The 15393-nt window shown below is 40.4% G+C and overlaps 1 protein-coding gene across 2 annotated transcripts; it reads left to right on the top strand.

Moving 5' to 3' along the window:
* The first annotated feature begins 2839 nt into the window (after window positions 1–2839).
* Window positions 2840–13650, top strand: LOC141796392 (cytochrome P450 2F2-like). Of its 2 annotated transcripts, XM_074677472.1 has the most exons (11): window positions 2840–3020; window positions 6363–6525; window positions 7460–7612; window positions 7811–7971; window positions 8880–8948; window positions 9081–9185; window positions 9626–9764; window positions 10041–10126; window positions 10612–10713; window positions 12459–12600; window positions 12701–13650. In XM_074677472.1, the coding sequence occupies exons 1-11, from the start codon at window positions 2859–2861 to the stop codon at window positions 12886–12888; spliced, it is 1470 nt and encodes a 489-aa protein (XP_074533573.1). In that variant the 5' UTR covers window positions 2840–2858; the 3' UTR covers window positions 12889–13650. The 2 variants fall into 2 exon arrangements, with proteins under 2 accessions (XP_074533573.1, XP_074533575.1); XM_074677474.1 differs by lacking the exon at window positions 6363–6525 and having other exon boundaries at window positions 2955–3020.
* The last annotated feature ends 1743 nt before the right edge of the window (window positions 13651–15393 follow it).

Below are 15393 nucleotides of genomic sequence, written 5' to 3' on the forward strand. Positions count from 1 at the left end.
CCAGACGCCATTGAATGTGAGCATTTGCCCACTCAAGTCTGTTACGGCAACGATCTGGAGTCAGGTTAAGACCCCGATGAGGACGACAAGCATGCAGTCAAGCTTCCCTGAGATGGTTTCTGACAGTTTGTGCAGAAATTCTTTGGTTATGCAAACCAATTGTTTCAGCAGCTGTCTGAGTGGCTGGTCTCAGACGATCTTGGAGGTGAACCTGCTGGATGTGGAGGTCCTGGGCTGGTGTGGTTCTACGTGGTCTGCGGTATTGAGGTTGGTTGGATGTACTGCCATATTCTCTGAAACGCCTTTGGAGACGGCTTATGGTGGAGAAATGAATGTTACATGCACGAGCAACAGATCTGGTTGACATTCCTGCTGTCAGCATGCCAATTACATGCTCCCTCGATGCTTGTGACATCTGTGGCATTTTGCTGTGAGACAAAACTGCACATTTCAGGGTGGCCTTTTATTGTGGACAGTCTAAGGCACACCTGTGCACTAGTTATGGTGTCTGATGAGCATCTTGATGTGACACACCTGTGAGGTGGGATGGATTATCTCAGCAAAGCAGAAGTGCTCACCATCAAACATTTAGACAGATTTGCGAACAACATTTGAAAGAAATGGTCATATTGTTTATCTTGAATGAAATTTAGATCTTTGAGTCCATCTCATGAAAAATGGGAGCAAAAACAAAAGTGTTGCGTTTATATTTTTGTTGAGAGTAGATGGCATCATTTGGAGCAACGATTATGGGCAGTATAAATTTATCCATACCTGACCATATCTTTATCTTAGAGATTTGAACACATGAAAAAATCATGAAACTCCCAACTGCTGTGATGAAGCATTAACCTTTGAGTAACTTCAGTAGGTCTGTCCTTTAATTTTTGATCAAAGTTGTGTAAAGGTTACATGACCTAATGGAAAGGTCCAACAGACATTAAAATTCCCAAATTTTAACCTCTGTGAATTATTGATTTGCAGAGACAGGTTTACAGTGATTTAACTAGCTTAACTTATGTCAGAACAGGAATGAAACTCAGTCCATTTACAGGAATTCAGTTGTTACTTACATGTCAGAATACTTAAACCTGGTGTATTTCGACTCCGTTCAGTAAAAATTGTATTGCATTAAAAAACCTTTTTTATTATTATTGCCTTTACATACAGTAAATACTTTGGCCACTCTGCTGCACTGCAAACCTGATCATATGAAAGCAAAAGGTAATCATTATTGTTACTGTAAGCAACCTACTTGGGAAGGTAGATGTGCATCAAAAGACATGCAAAACCACTAACACTGCCTCTCCTCCACCACATCTCATTGTGTCGTCAACCCCTTGATGCCTGTTGTTGCAAATTTGCGACATACTCTGTCAGGTCTTGATGCGAGTGAGATGACCTTTGTTTCCCACTAATGCCTGTTGATTCATATTCTACACACACCAAGGATCATATCAAATGCACTTTGTCCCAATATATTGGTCAGAGGGTGAACTTATCATATCTATATATACACCATATGATTGATTTATAACTATTGTTTATGCTCTATTTCAATTCACAATCTCCATTCAATTTAGCATCTACAAGAATGCAAAAACACACAAAAACATTCTTTAATATGATCGTAAATTACATCAGGCAGTAAGGGTCAAAGCGCGTGCTTGCTCTGAACTATGGAACACGAGTAGAAACCATAGACATATAGAATTAATATATTTATGTAAAGCCCCAGTTCAATCTGGAGGCCAGTGTTCAATGAGGCCATCACATCATCTGCAAACGTAGAGATGGGATTGCAAGACTTCTGAGCCTTTCTCCCTTCTCCTTAGAGGTGATCAACAAAATTGGTGACACAGAGCAGCCCTGGCAGGGTCCAACCCTAACTGGGAACAAGTTCAACTTTCTGTTGGAAATTAAAGCCAAACTCTCACTCTGGAAATACAGAGATCAAATAGCCTGTAACAATGGGCCATTGACTCCATATTCCCGGAGTGGGTATCAAAGCAAAGCACATGTGGACTGGTTTTGCAAACTCCCATGCCCCATCTAGCATCCTTGCAAGGGTTTAAGAGCAGGTTCAGAGTTCCACGATCAGAGCGAAAGCAGCATTGTTCCTCCTGAGTTACAGGTTCAACCAACCATCGGAGTCTCTCCTTTGGCGCCCCGGAGTAGACCTTACCAGGGAAGCTGAGAAATGTGATCCCCCTGTGTGGAGCACACCCTCTGGTCCCCCTACTTTGATAGGGGAACCACTAAGTCTGCCAGTCCCGATGTCCATGTAATGTTGCAGATACTTGTAAGCCAGGACAGTCCTAAAATATCCAAGCCTTGAGGAATTCAGGATGGATCTTGTCCACCCAAGGGCCTCAAAACCTGCAGAGTTGTTTGACTGCCTCAGCGGCTTTGTGCGATGGGCAGGCCTAGAGCCAAGTTCTTTGGCTCTGCTTCCTTCGAGGAATGCATGTTGGTGGACTTAAGTGGCCCCCATGCCTGAGATTTTGCCTCAGTGACTGCCAGAGCTGCACAGTGCTTGGTCTGCCAGTACCTGTCAGTTGCTTCTTACAAGCGAAACAAAAAGTGGTAAAACAACATAAATTAGGATTAGGATTAGCTATATTAGTTTTGTAGTCATTGAAAGAAATTCAGCTACTGATAAAAGTAATCAGTAGATACTTTAAGCCAAAGCTTTTTAAAGCATGTGCCTCTCAAAGGGAGTGTCTGATTCTCTGGTTTACATTTAATTCAGAGTGGCAAAGTACATCCTCGAGGAGGCAGGGCTAACAGACAAGCTGTGCTTTTAGAGGGAGCCACTGTGTTTCCCTCCTCAGAGTAATTGAGACTACTACTCCACCATGTTAGCTTCAATGATTTTATTATGCATCTGCATCGTCTTCATCATCCTTCTGTTGAAATCCCAGAGACCCAAGAACTTTCCACCAGGACCTCCTGTCCTGCCTGTATTGGGAAATATTTTACAGCTGAGCCAAGACAACCCCCTGAAGGACTTTGAGAGGGTGAGTGCAAAATGCTGAATTTATTACTCAAATGTCTTAAACTGTAACTCAACCACAGCTTTTAAGATTTACTATTTACTACAAGTTAAATTATTTCAAAAATTGTAGTTGACCTATGCCTGTCATTGTTGTGCTGTTTTACATGAAAGTCATAGTTCCTACAGTGGCTCAACATCTCTGATCAAAGACCAGGGATTAAAAAAATCAGTTAGAGTAAAATTATATCACGTGTGAAGTTTAAAAGTGTTGGCAATGTATCCATCTGAGGAAGAGTTTACTCACAGAGGGCTACGGCTACCACTACTAATGTGGTTACATAAACTGTTTCTGTTCAGATTGGGCTTCCAGTGATCCTGGACTGGATCCAGTTAGTAGCACAGGTCATCTTCTATGTATGTTTCCCAACGTACATTCATTACAATGGTGGACTCAAAGGTTTTGATAAGCTAACAATGAGGAGATTTATGAGATGTCAAACTGCAGTGTGGGTGAAAGGGTTTGTTTTGTAATGCTACATGAATCAGCAGCCTCCTGCCAAAGAGAGCGTGTCCTCGAGGAGTCAGATGAGGACAAGAATTCTCAGGCGCAAACAGCCAATACAACCAAAGCAAAGGCCATGAAAAGAAACAGATGTGAGGAAACTCTCACAGTTTTATATTGAAAAAAAAAGCACTAGTGAGATTACATGTCTTCCATTTTAAGTAATCCCTGCTGAATTTTTACAACCAAACAAAATATGAAGCTGTGTCTTACATGAGGGAGACTTCCTGCATTGCTCAGTCACATGTATTTTGTAGGCTCTGAATTTAGTGATTTTACGTAGAAGCTTCTCCTTTGCAAACTTTGTTGTGCAGTCACTGGTGTCACTGTTAGGTTTGCTTTGATGCTCTACTTGCTGCTTTAACTTTTTTTTCCAATAATCATCTATCCACTAGTTTTCTTTGCTTGTTTATATATTCGCTGATAGTCTTTCTTAATTATACAATCGCAAGAACAATTGTGTGAAGCCTTTGAAATTATCCTGATTTTCCATAAATGTCCTCTGATCTTCATCAAAGTCACAACAGTGGACAAAGACTGTCTGCTTAAACTACTATGGTGCACATGTTAATGTTTTTATGAATGCCAAGGCCAACTACTTTTTGAAGAGCTAGAGTCAGGAGTTAGCCAACATGGAGTCCAATCTATAAGGCAAGACTGGACGTGTTTGTAGAAGCTTCTCTGCCCTATAAAAACACACACACTGGTTTTTTGTTTGCTATTCTCAGGAAGCATTGCCTGATGTGAACCATGCCTGTGACACTAGTAATGTAACAGGACAATGAACCAAAGCACAGAAGCAAATCAACAACAGAATGGCTCTTCATCAGAAGAAAATAAACCTTCTGGAATGGCCCAGCCAGAGTCCTGATCTCAACCTGATTGAGATGCTGTAGCATGACCCCAAAGGTCTGATTTACACCAGAGATCCCAAGAATATCACTGAACTGATACAGTATCTGAAAGAGGAAAGGTCCAAAATTCCTCCTGATCATTGCACAGGACTGATGTGCAACGATAGGAAATGTTTGGTTGACACTCAAGTCACATAGTTATTAAATCAAAGGATTCACAAATGTTTTCAACTCTGTGCCTTGAATGTAAACATTAAGGGCTCTAATTTCGTGGCGCACCCTGCGCAGTGTTGATTTCATGCTGTGCACCGCTGTGCGCTGCCAATTTGACAATTTGGTAGACCGTCTGCGCAGTGATGGTTGCGACGGCACGCCAGGGGGAGTTGACGGCGCATCAGGGGGAGGAGTCAGCAGATTCATGTTGGCGCAGTGACAATTTTGTGCCAAAAAAGTGCGGTGAAAGCTTGCCAGCTCCAACCTGGTCTATCCTCGGCGCAAAGCGGAGCGCACCCCACGCAGCTGTAATTTGGTGACAGGCGCACATGTGAGCACATGTCATCAAAGCCTCAGAGGCAGGTTTCCAGAGTGTCAGGCACATTTTAATGCAATAAATAATCACAGTAATCGCTATTTAATATAACTGTCTGAACCAGCATATACATTTATATCCATATTAACTGTCCCGTCACATCTGATGTCAGATTAAAGCCGTTTGTCATGATGGAAAGTTAACCTGACGGCAGCTGGAAGTTTGATGCACATCTTACAATTAAACAATCAACAGCCTTAACATCTGATACTGAGTATATATCTGGTTCTCTCATTTCATTTAATTCAAAGAAAAGAGGGAGAGAAAAGACGAAGAAAAAAGAGACAAAATAAATGTATGTCACTCAGGATTTACCCGTGATTTCCCATATTTCTCTGTTTACGTCTTTTTTTTTTAACGTGATCTAAAAAGATGGAGTACATTATTGTAAGGAGGGTGAGGTGGAGACACCGGGAGAGGAGTTTCTGCTATTTGGCGATGACAAACCAGGAGTGCAGGTGGATCAAAAGTATTCTGAATGGATAAGCCAGCTGTGTAACTGTCTCTTCATTTTGTACTCCTATTAATGACAAAGGAACAGATTACATCTGTCCTGGGAGCTGTCCCACAAGGTGAAGCGCTTCGTGTCCTCCGATGCGCCCCGCTGTCCATTCTCCTGCTGCAGGGACAGCGGCTCTGATCGTCTCCGCTACCAGCACTGTTTCCGCGGTGCTGGGGATCAGTCAGACCAATCAGACGCTGCGCCTCGGCCACAGCACATTTAAAGAAGGGAGAGGCGCTCATTTGCTTGGTGAAACAGCGCTCGGCTGTGTTAAACACACTCACGGCTTTTCTCATCCCTCTCTGCCATTTGCGCGGAGGGAGGCGTGGACGCGCACCTCTGCGCTCCTCTGCGCCTTGACTGCACCTCTCTTGGCACTGCAGGAAACTTGCAAAGTGTGCTGGTAACGCCCTGTCCGCGCGGGGAAGGCCGGCGCTGGGCAGGTGCGCCTGCGCTTGCGCCTGGTCTACGAAATTAGAGCCCTCTGTGCCCAGCAAAAAATGTGGAGACCTGTATAGTCTGTGTGGTAAACGTTTAAAAGACTCTTGTCTGTTGTGACTTAGATGAAGATCAGAACACATTTTATGACCAGTTTATGCAGAAACTAAATTAATTCTTAAGAGTTAACATTCTCTTTCTTGAAGCTGTATTTCTTTTACTAAATGTGATTGATTGATTGATAAGTGCATCTGTTTTGGTCTATCTGTTTTGGCCTTGCTACATGCTGAAGTGGCATTATAAAATAAGGATCATTTTGGATGGAAAAGGCAGAAAAATTTCCCTTTTCAGAGATATATTGATGTTGAGAACCATGGGTATTTTATACACTGACATGTGTTTAATCTTTCCATTTCTAGCTGAGGAAGTCTTATGGAAATGTCTACAGTCTTTACTTGGGTCCCAAACCAGCTGTTGTAATCAGTGGAATGGAGGCAATAAAGGCGGCTTTGGTGACCAAAGCCAATGATTTTGCTGGAAGACCCCAAGATCTGCTTTTTAATGACGTTACTGAAAGAAAAGGTAAAGTTGCCAGAAGTACTTCAACTAGAACCCAGGTCACCATCAGGTCAGGTGGCTGTAGTTTAACAGTTGACTTTTTTAATGTGTGATGAAAAGTTGACTTCATATTATTACTGAATTATCAAGATGAAAGCATTTAAATGCAGCAGTCTAAAGTAAGATCAAAATGATTCACACAATTCTCTGATGAGGGGCTGACCATGCCAGGGCCAAAGCACTGTATCCTGAGTGCATATGGTTCATCGGTGAAGCAACCCAGTCTTGAAGGATGAAAAGTGTGGGCTTGGTTTGGATTGGTTTGTGCAAGCATGCCTTGACTCTTCTTGTCTTTGACTCTGTTCCTTACTTGTCAGAGCAGCAACTTTTTTTTACATCTTTTCACCTTTTTTAAGGAGAATGTATATTAAAGCAAACTTTTTCTAAATCTTAGTGTCAAGGATCTGGTTGGTGACATCAATGCAGAACTGAGATCTGACTTTCTGACCCCCCTCTTCTTACCAGAAGACTGTTTAACCTTGAAGATCATAGAATTTATCACTCATCATACCAATTCTTTGATCCATTACAGACCAAAATATTTGTATAAAATGAATGTGTGATCAACAAATGTGTTTTCTAACTTAACTCCTCATGTCATGGCAATCATAGTGGTATACAATTTCCACGTATATGATTTCCACATGTTGAAGAGGGTAAGACCCTTAACCACAAACTGCCTCTGATGCTGTAACAACAATACTGATGGGCTCTTTACATGGCAGCCTCTGCTGTCAGCGTATGAATGTGCTGTAAAAGAGTCAAGAGTGGTCAGACAACTAGAGGAAGCACTTTAAAAACACAGTCCATTTACTTTTTGACATTGAAAAAAAGAGCAGTGGACACAGTGATGTGTAAAAAAAACCATACACTTACTGTGACCCTTCACCTGTTGTAGGCATACTTCTGGCAGATTATGGCCCCAGATGGAAGGAGCATCGTCGTTTCGCTCTGATGACCCTGAGAAACTTTGGAATGGGGAAGAACTCCATGGAGGACCGAATTTATGGAGAGATAAAGTACATCATTGAGACACTTGAAAAGAATAATGGTATGTTATCAATGGGTCCATGTATCCTGGAGAGAATGATTGGAATAGGCCCCCACTATTTTGTCATTCTATTGCGAAGCAAATTTTTGCTCGCTGTATGTTTTTAATTATCACATTAAAGTAAAAATTAACATAAAATTCTGTTGTCCAGTTCTGTTGTTCCATGCCAAACCAAGGAAAATATTTGACCTTTTACAGGAAAAACTTTCAGTCCTCAGCATATGTTTCACAACGCGGCCTCCAACATCATCTGCCAGGTTTTATTTGGAACTCGCTATGAGTATGGCGATGAGTTCATCAAAGTGGTTGTTGCTGCCTTCACTGAGAATGCCAAGATAGCCAATGGACCATGGGCAATTGTGAGTTAAAGCATGATCAGTATTCATTCACTAAGTCATCTTTTAAACATTTGATGATCTGTATAAGCACTTTGTCAAACTGAAATTAATAAACTATCAAGTTACCATTAATAACTTACTCATTATTGTGGGTTGTCTAGCTTTCCCTTTAATTATCAATGATTTGGACAACTGGATTTTGTTGTTTGCAGACTGGAAGAAAATGATTGTCCATGAGTCTCTATCCATATAACAAGTTTGAGCTCTAGAAACTAGGGCTAGAACTGGAAACTTGTGTTTGGTTGATTAAGTCTTAATACTAAAAATGCTTCTTTGCAATAAATCCTACATCATTTCCCTTTAAGTGGTGCCGCGTTTTTAAGGACCATGTGTTTGTGGGATGAGCAGCAGAGCTGAGTAAGGGTTATGCCCATGAAAAATTTGCCAGATCTTCTCTGCCAGTGCTGAACAGATTGGGAAGACACCAGTAATGCTGAACAATATACAGTATACAGATTTGAAGCAGTTACGCTGACAGACAGAGACCGGCCACAGGCTGGATTGGAACCCGGGCCACCCACACAAGGGGGAACCTCATGGAGCATGAGCATAGCAATTCTTGTTTTGCTAGAATTACTATGGTCCCCCACAAGGCCATTTGCACTCCAACTCCAGGAACATATTAACCAAGAAATGTATTGAATGTTGTTTCATGCAGAAGTGATGCTTTTGTCCCAATCATTTTTTTTTTAGCTGTTCAACTGATTCTTTATTGTTAGACCATAAGTAGCAAATTAGTTTGCCCCTTTCCCCTTAAGTAAAAATGCTGTGATGAAAACCACCTTAAAAAGCAGTTTATGCTAGGAAGTTGGTGTACAGTATTTGTACTTGTGTTTATATTTAACTTACTTATGTATTTCTTTTTCCAGCTTTATGATTCTTTTCCTTTGATTCGTGGCCTGCCACTGCCCTTCAAAAAAGCCTTTAAGAATGCTGAGGTATGTTATGTCAGAAACCACATGAAATTTAAGATGAAACATAAAACCTGGTAAAAGCACACATAATGTGTTTTAAAAATCAACAACAACAAAAAAAAAACCCAACCTTTGAATTTTTCTGTTGTTACTCAGTCTTGCAATAATCTTGTGACTTCGATATTGAATGAGCACAAGAAGACCAGAATCCCTGGAGATCCCCGGGACTTTGTTGACTGCTATCTGGATGAACTGGACAAGGTGTGTACATGCATGTGTTTTCTGTGTGTGCATTGTGTGTGTGTTGTATGGTGTGTGCTGCGTGTGCTGTATCTCTTTATGTTTAACTGTTGCTAATGAGGTAAGGTAAAGGAAAGGAAGGTAAGGAAATATCAGCTTCGGGGTGCTGGTTTGACGTAGTATCTGTTTAAGTATGCACCCCATGTACAGTGGCTACGTTTACATGCAGTCAATTCTTAGGTTAAGGTAAATATTTTGTTTTCTGAAAGGACTTGTAATAACCTGTTTACATTTGTGAGCAAACTTATCTTGAGATCTTGCAACATTTTTGCACAAATGTCACACAAATGTTTCATTTTCTCTCCTTGTGCCCATAGGGGCTCTGTAATGTGTGCCATGCCAGTGGAGCATAATAAATTTATTATGCACTACATTGAGTATATATCTTCTCCTCTTTCCAGAGGGCTGAGGATGGGACTTCATTTTCAGAGGACAAGTTGAATATGTTCAGTTTGGATCTTCACTTTGCTGGGACTGACACAACTTCCAACACCCTGCTCACTGGGTTCCTCTACCTTTCAACACACCCACACATCCAAGGTGAGCCCGCTCAAGTCTTTGTCTCTTTACTTTTTTTCCCTATCCCAGGGAACAGATCATTTCCCAAACACCAAGTTTGGGAAAGGTACACAAGGCAGAGGAATGACTTGGAAGAGCCTTATACTTAAAAGGATTTTTTTTTGTATGTGTTAAAAGCTCTCATTCAGTTTACCCTGTACCCCGTTGTTATTGCTTTGTTTTTGTTTGGACTCATCCTGTCTTCATGAATGACATCACTCTGTTTTACATTTACCAGTGTGTTTCTGTGTGTCTCAGAGCGCTGTCAGCAGGAGATTGACTCTGTGTTGGGAGGGAAGGACCAAGCCAGCTTTGAAGACAGAAATGAAATGCCGTTTATGCAGGTGAAAAATCATTTCACTTTTACACTTTGTGCTCACACTGACCTGGTATGTTTGTCCGAGCATGGCAAGCAAAAAGATCTAACCTTCAACAACTCTTGTATCAAAGAAAACAACTTTTTTCTAGACAAGTGTGTTTCAGCCTGTGACTTTCATCAGGATCTAGATCAAACACGTTGGTCTAGAATGAAGTTGATCTTTAAGTTCATCAAAAATATTGCTGAAGTTTTAAACCTCTTAGACTTTTTACCTCTTCTCTGTGCATCTTGGAAGCAGGTGAAGTTGTGCCAGAATTATCTGCTTGTGAGATCATGGTACAAATAGAATATTATGGTGGAAAATAATATCTTAAAAGGTTATCATTTGCAAAGGTGATAAGTCTATATTGCTTTGTTTTCAGTGCATTGCAGATGGATCTCACGTTACAACTTAACTGATCGACCTTTCTGATGTCAGACAGATAAAATCATTTAACTTTCTTCACTCAGGCTGTGATCCATGAAGTGCAGAGGTTGGCTAACACTGTTCCCCTGAGCGTCTTTCATACAACAACTAAAGACACAGAGCTCATGGGATATTCCATCCCCAAGGTAAGAAGCAGTTGGTTATACTTCTTATCTGCAGGGTTTGCTTGATGTTTCTGAATGTAAGTAAACAGTAAAAGAAGCTATTATACACCTAGTGCAGAGTGTCTTGATTGGCAGTCATCCTTTCTACATAACTCTCAGTGTCACTGAACATGATTCCCCAAGGTATGAGAAAAGACAAAAACAAACATTTTGCACACACTGTGATTCATCTGCAAAAATAACTGGTCTTTAATGTACAGTGCATGGATGTTAGTCAACATTTCACCCTGTCAGATACTGTTACTGTTGCACAGTGGTAGAGTTGCTTCAGGCCATGTCCACACGTATCCGGGTATTTTCAAAAACGAGTATTCCCCTCCTCGTGCATTTTTGAAAATACTTTCGTCAACACGCAGCGGGTAAATCCGCCAGTGAATGCGGCTTGAAGCATGCCAAACCCATGATGGGCAGTGTTTTCCAGACCTAAAACCCGTGCCAGCCAATCAGAATAAGCCCCCACCGTTCAGCTGTAATGTTTAAGAACCAAAAACTCTTTTTACCAGAGTTCACACGAAACATGAAACCGGAGTTTTCCTAAATGTTCACTTTGGCTGGAGTTTTCAGAAAACATCGTTTTTAGTGACGTAAAGCTGTGGTTTGGTCTGGACAGCAGGCGTAAACGTGTAAAAATATATCTGGTTTCCTAAGTTATGTGAGGACGTGGCCTCTATCTCCAACAGAAGGTCTGAAATGTCCTTCTGTCGAACTGTCACCGGTGGCCAGAGGTGGGAAGAATACTAAATAACCGTACTCAAGTACAAGTACAAGTACTGTTGAATGGCTTAAATTGTACTCAATTACAAGTAAAAGTATTTGTGTCAAAATAATACTTAAGTAAAAGTACAAATACTCATTTTAAAATCTACTCACAAAACTTATTTCTTTTCAAACAAGGGATGTTTAATTGCATTGTCAGTCGCAGATATTCAAACTGATTTGACGAGATGCTGCAAGAGAGGTGTCCTAGTACTGCTTAATCTTTGATGGATGGTTCCTCTGTAGAGATAAGTGTGCTATCACACATTCAAATCACATGTTCAAACACTACTTCATCACATTACTGCCATTAGCACTGAAACACTTTGAGCTCAGTTTTGATAGTTTAGCACAGTATGAATGTGTGGTACATTTGGTTAAACTTTGCTGTACTAATGCTGTATTAAGTCACAGGTGTAAACACATTTTGGATCATTGCAAGAAATCTGTTCCTTGACACATTCTAAATTCTGTAGTCTGTTAAAAAAATAGATTATGTATGCACACGAGCACGCAGCGTTTCCGCATATTGTTGCCAGTGTTGCAGAAAATTTGCCGTTAGCACGATTCTTCAATGGCATGCATTTGAGAGATGGACAGCAAGTTAAAAGGAGAAAACTTGCATTATCATTGTAAATTATCCAAGACACTAATTGATTTAATGATACAGAGAACGGGACATCAATTTCCACATGTAACTCATTGTGACATGCAGGCCTGATAACTGCTCATTCAACATCTCAGAAAATCATGAAAAGCACTTAGACTCATAGACTCAGCAATGTGCTTTACTGTAGGCACACATGGATCTGTGACTGAGAGCAGACACCAGTTATCACTATTAGTCGTACATTTTAGTGATGTCACCAACTTTACCTTTACTATAGTATTTGTGCTGAATCTGAACCACTGACAAATATTCCTGCTTCTCCTTCTTCATTTCCCCTCAGGGTACAATGATCATCCCTAACCTGAGCTCAGTACTAAACGAGGAGGGACAGTGGAAGTTCCCTCATGAGTTTAACCCTGAAAACTTCCTCAACGACAAAGGAGAGTTTGTTAAACCAGAGGCCTTCATGCCTTTCTCTGCAGGTGAGTCTGCATGAAAAACAAAACACTTTACAAGCTGTTACATTCACAGGCAGGCTGGAATCAATCAAAATGCTGGCGATGACCTTTTCCAATACCACAGGTGCTCGCATCTGTCTTGGTGAGAGCCTGGCTCGTATGGAGCTCTTCTTCATCATGGTGACTCTGCTGAGAAAGTTTAAGTTCAGCTGGCCTGAGGATGCTGGGGAGCCAGATTACACACTGGTCTTTGGGGCCACTCAGACTCCCAAACCGTACAGAATGAAGGTCCAACTCAGGATAGCACAGTAGCAGGCTGTGCAGACACCAAGCAGAAACAGTGGAGAGCGACTCAATTTGACAGTGAGGAGATTGATGGTTTATAGTTTCATAAGAGGGGAAGTATGTACAGGTTGCTTGCTGTGGCTGTCAAGGGCAAAGGGGAAATAAAAATAAAAAAAATCTTACCTAGATACAGATAATGGTGTGAATTTGTACATCTTTACTAATTTACTTATTTTTTTCTCTGCCTGAAAACATGGACATGTTTAACACACTAAACAAAGCCTCTTAGATTAGAAAGATGGAACCTGTTCTTTACTGATGCCCCAGGTACCAATGACTGCTGCATACCAACAACATTCACATCTATAAACCAGTCTGCCTTGCATGAATATGCACATGAGGCATACCCACAGAAAGCTAAGAAACTTAGCCAAAAGCTCACAAAAACTATTTTTATGACCATCAAAATGTAACAAACATGTAGCGAATAAATGAAATAAAATAGTGCAAAAGGATGAACTGTGTTATCTTACATGATTTTAGCCAGAGCTTTGCAGGATTTTGCAAGGCACAGAATAAGATCAGTTTGCAAATCAGGGGATTGGATGTGTTATAGAGGACTGATGCTTACAGTGTATTTTGTTCTCAGATTTTTAAAAAATTATGTGCTTTTCATTTTAAAATTCAATCTGTGTATTCAACGATACCAACCTTTCACTGTTGTGTTTGTATTATCTATTCAGTATTGTGCCGACCTTTAACTGATATATTTGGGATTTTATGGGAGCTTATGGGCTTTTATTTTGTGGTGTGGTGTATTATATTCCTGTATTTATGAGGTAAAAATGTAACAAAAATTATAATAAACTCCTTTTACACCAGTTTTTTTTTTCTGTTGTTTTTTTATATAGTGGTTGTACATTTGACTTCAAAAAGTCAACATGCCTCATTAAAAAAACAAGCATGGTCACTCTTACGGTATGCAAAAAGGAGACAGACCTGCTTTAAAACACATTTGATTTAGAGATAGAGATACGTTTATTTATAAAGCCAGTCAGTGCAGGGAGCTTAAAATGTTCTGGCTCAAATTCTGAGCTCTCATGTCGTCCACATTTTGATAGTTTACTATAATCAAACTTCATGTGTAGAGGGCACAGACTTTTTGTTACACCTGTTCTCCCTCTTCTCTACCAGTAAAGAGAGGAGCTGATTGGCTTTATTCTCATTTTGTTCAGACTGACCTGAACATAAACATGCTGCTAACCTCCCTCCTGTACTTCAGGAACTATCTATTGATAAAGTGTAAGTATGTCTATCAGTTGTCAGCTCCCCCCTAACTTGATATTAAAGAAAGTTTTGCATCTCAAGATAATAAGAAAATCCTCATGTAACTATTAGCTCAACAATTACAACACACCAGTTTTTCAAATATTTTGCAATGTAAGGTAAGGAAGACCTTCCAAGCAAAACAATGCTTTGATATGAAAAGCTCTTCATAAGAACTGTCTGCCTTTTTTAAGTGGTGCTCCCCAATGGGCCTTTTTCATTTGTAACTGCAGCTGTGGCCAGCAGATGGCGTCATTTAGACAAGTGACTACATTTATCCAGCCATATTTTCATCACAAAGGAATGTATACACTGATAAGAAAAAGGGGGAAAAAACATCTTAAAACTTAAAAACACTAATGTCCAGACTGCAAACTTCAGTTTGTCAGTCCTTTTTGTCTTTGAATAAACTAAAAGTTTTGAAATCTGTTAAATTCATGATTTAATGCACCATTGCAACTTTTGTAGTTACTTTGGTATCTCTATTTTACTTTTACTTGTTTTTATTTTCCTGCATGTTAAAAAAAAACAACAGATGTGACATTCCAGTCAGAGAAAGAAAATGTGAATTAATCTGCATCCAACAGACCTTAAACTTTAAATAGCAAGACCAGTGAGATATCTGTGCAACTGTCTTTTTGGTGCTGTTACTCAGTAGTGTGTTACATCTCTCCTGTATTTACATGTTAAACCTGTTGTATGATTTACAACATGGTCTTTGTCTTTACACGCTTTATTTGATACAATCTGGAGACAAGACCTGTGAGTTTCCTCATGAATACATCCTTTTTCTCAGAACTGCTAAGTGAGGCGTCTCTGCTAACCTGCACTGTTCAGTTTCAGCTGCAGCTTTTTGATGGGGGACAGCGGTGCATCACTGAAGCTTTTGTGTCAATGTTGTATTGTTTTACTGGGCGGTCTCTTGATTGTCAGCTGGAGGCCGGGGTAGAGGTGGGCTTGAATGTGGGACTGTATGTGTGCTGACGTGGACCTTCTGTGATGGCATTCATTTGTATAGCTGGTGTGGCAGGGAGGACAGAACAAGGAGAGCAAAGCAAAGAAGAAACTGAAAGAGAAACAAAGATAGATCAGAGTGGGATGTATTAAAGAAAACAGAAGAAGAAGAAACAAGAGAAAGCAAAGAAAGTGGAGGTAGAAGATATTGACTGTTTCTACACAGACGCACAGGAACAGTTTGACCAACTA

Source organism: Halichoeres trimaculatus, unplaced genomic scaffold (assembly GCF_033239565.1).
Source record: "Halichoeres trimaculatus isolate MK-OKI-2021-1 unplaced genomic scaffold, fHalTri1.1 fHalTri1_scaffold_10, whole genome shotgun sequence".
Classification (NCBI taxonomy): domain Eukaryota; kingdom Metazoa; phylum Chordata; class Actinopteri; order Labriformes; family Labridae; genus Halichoeres; species Halichoeres trimaculatus.

Coding starts and splice junctions, on each gene's coding strand:
- LOC141796392 (XM_074677472.1), top strand. CDS start 2,859: ATGTTAGCTTCAATGATTTTATTATGCATCTGCATCGTCTTCATCATC. Junction 7,972..8,879: donor CCAATGGACCATGGGCAATT/GTGAGTTAAAGC, acceptor TTCTTTTTCCAG/CTTTATGATTCTTTTCCTTT. Junction 10,714..12,458: donor TGGGATATTCCATCCCCAAG/GTAAGAAGCAGT, acceptor ATTTCCCCTCAG/GGTACAATGATCATCCCTAA.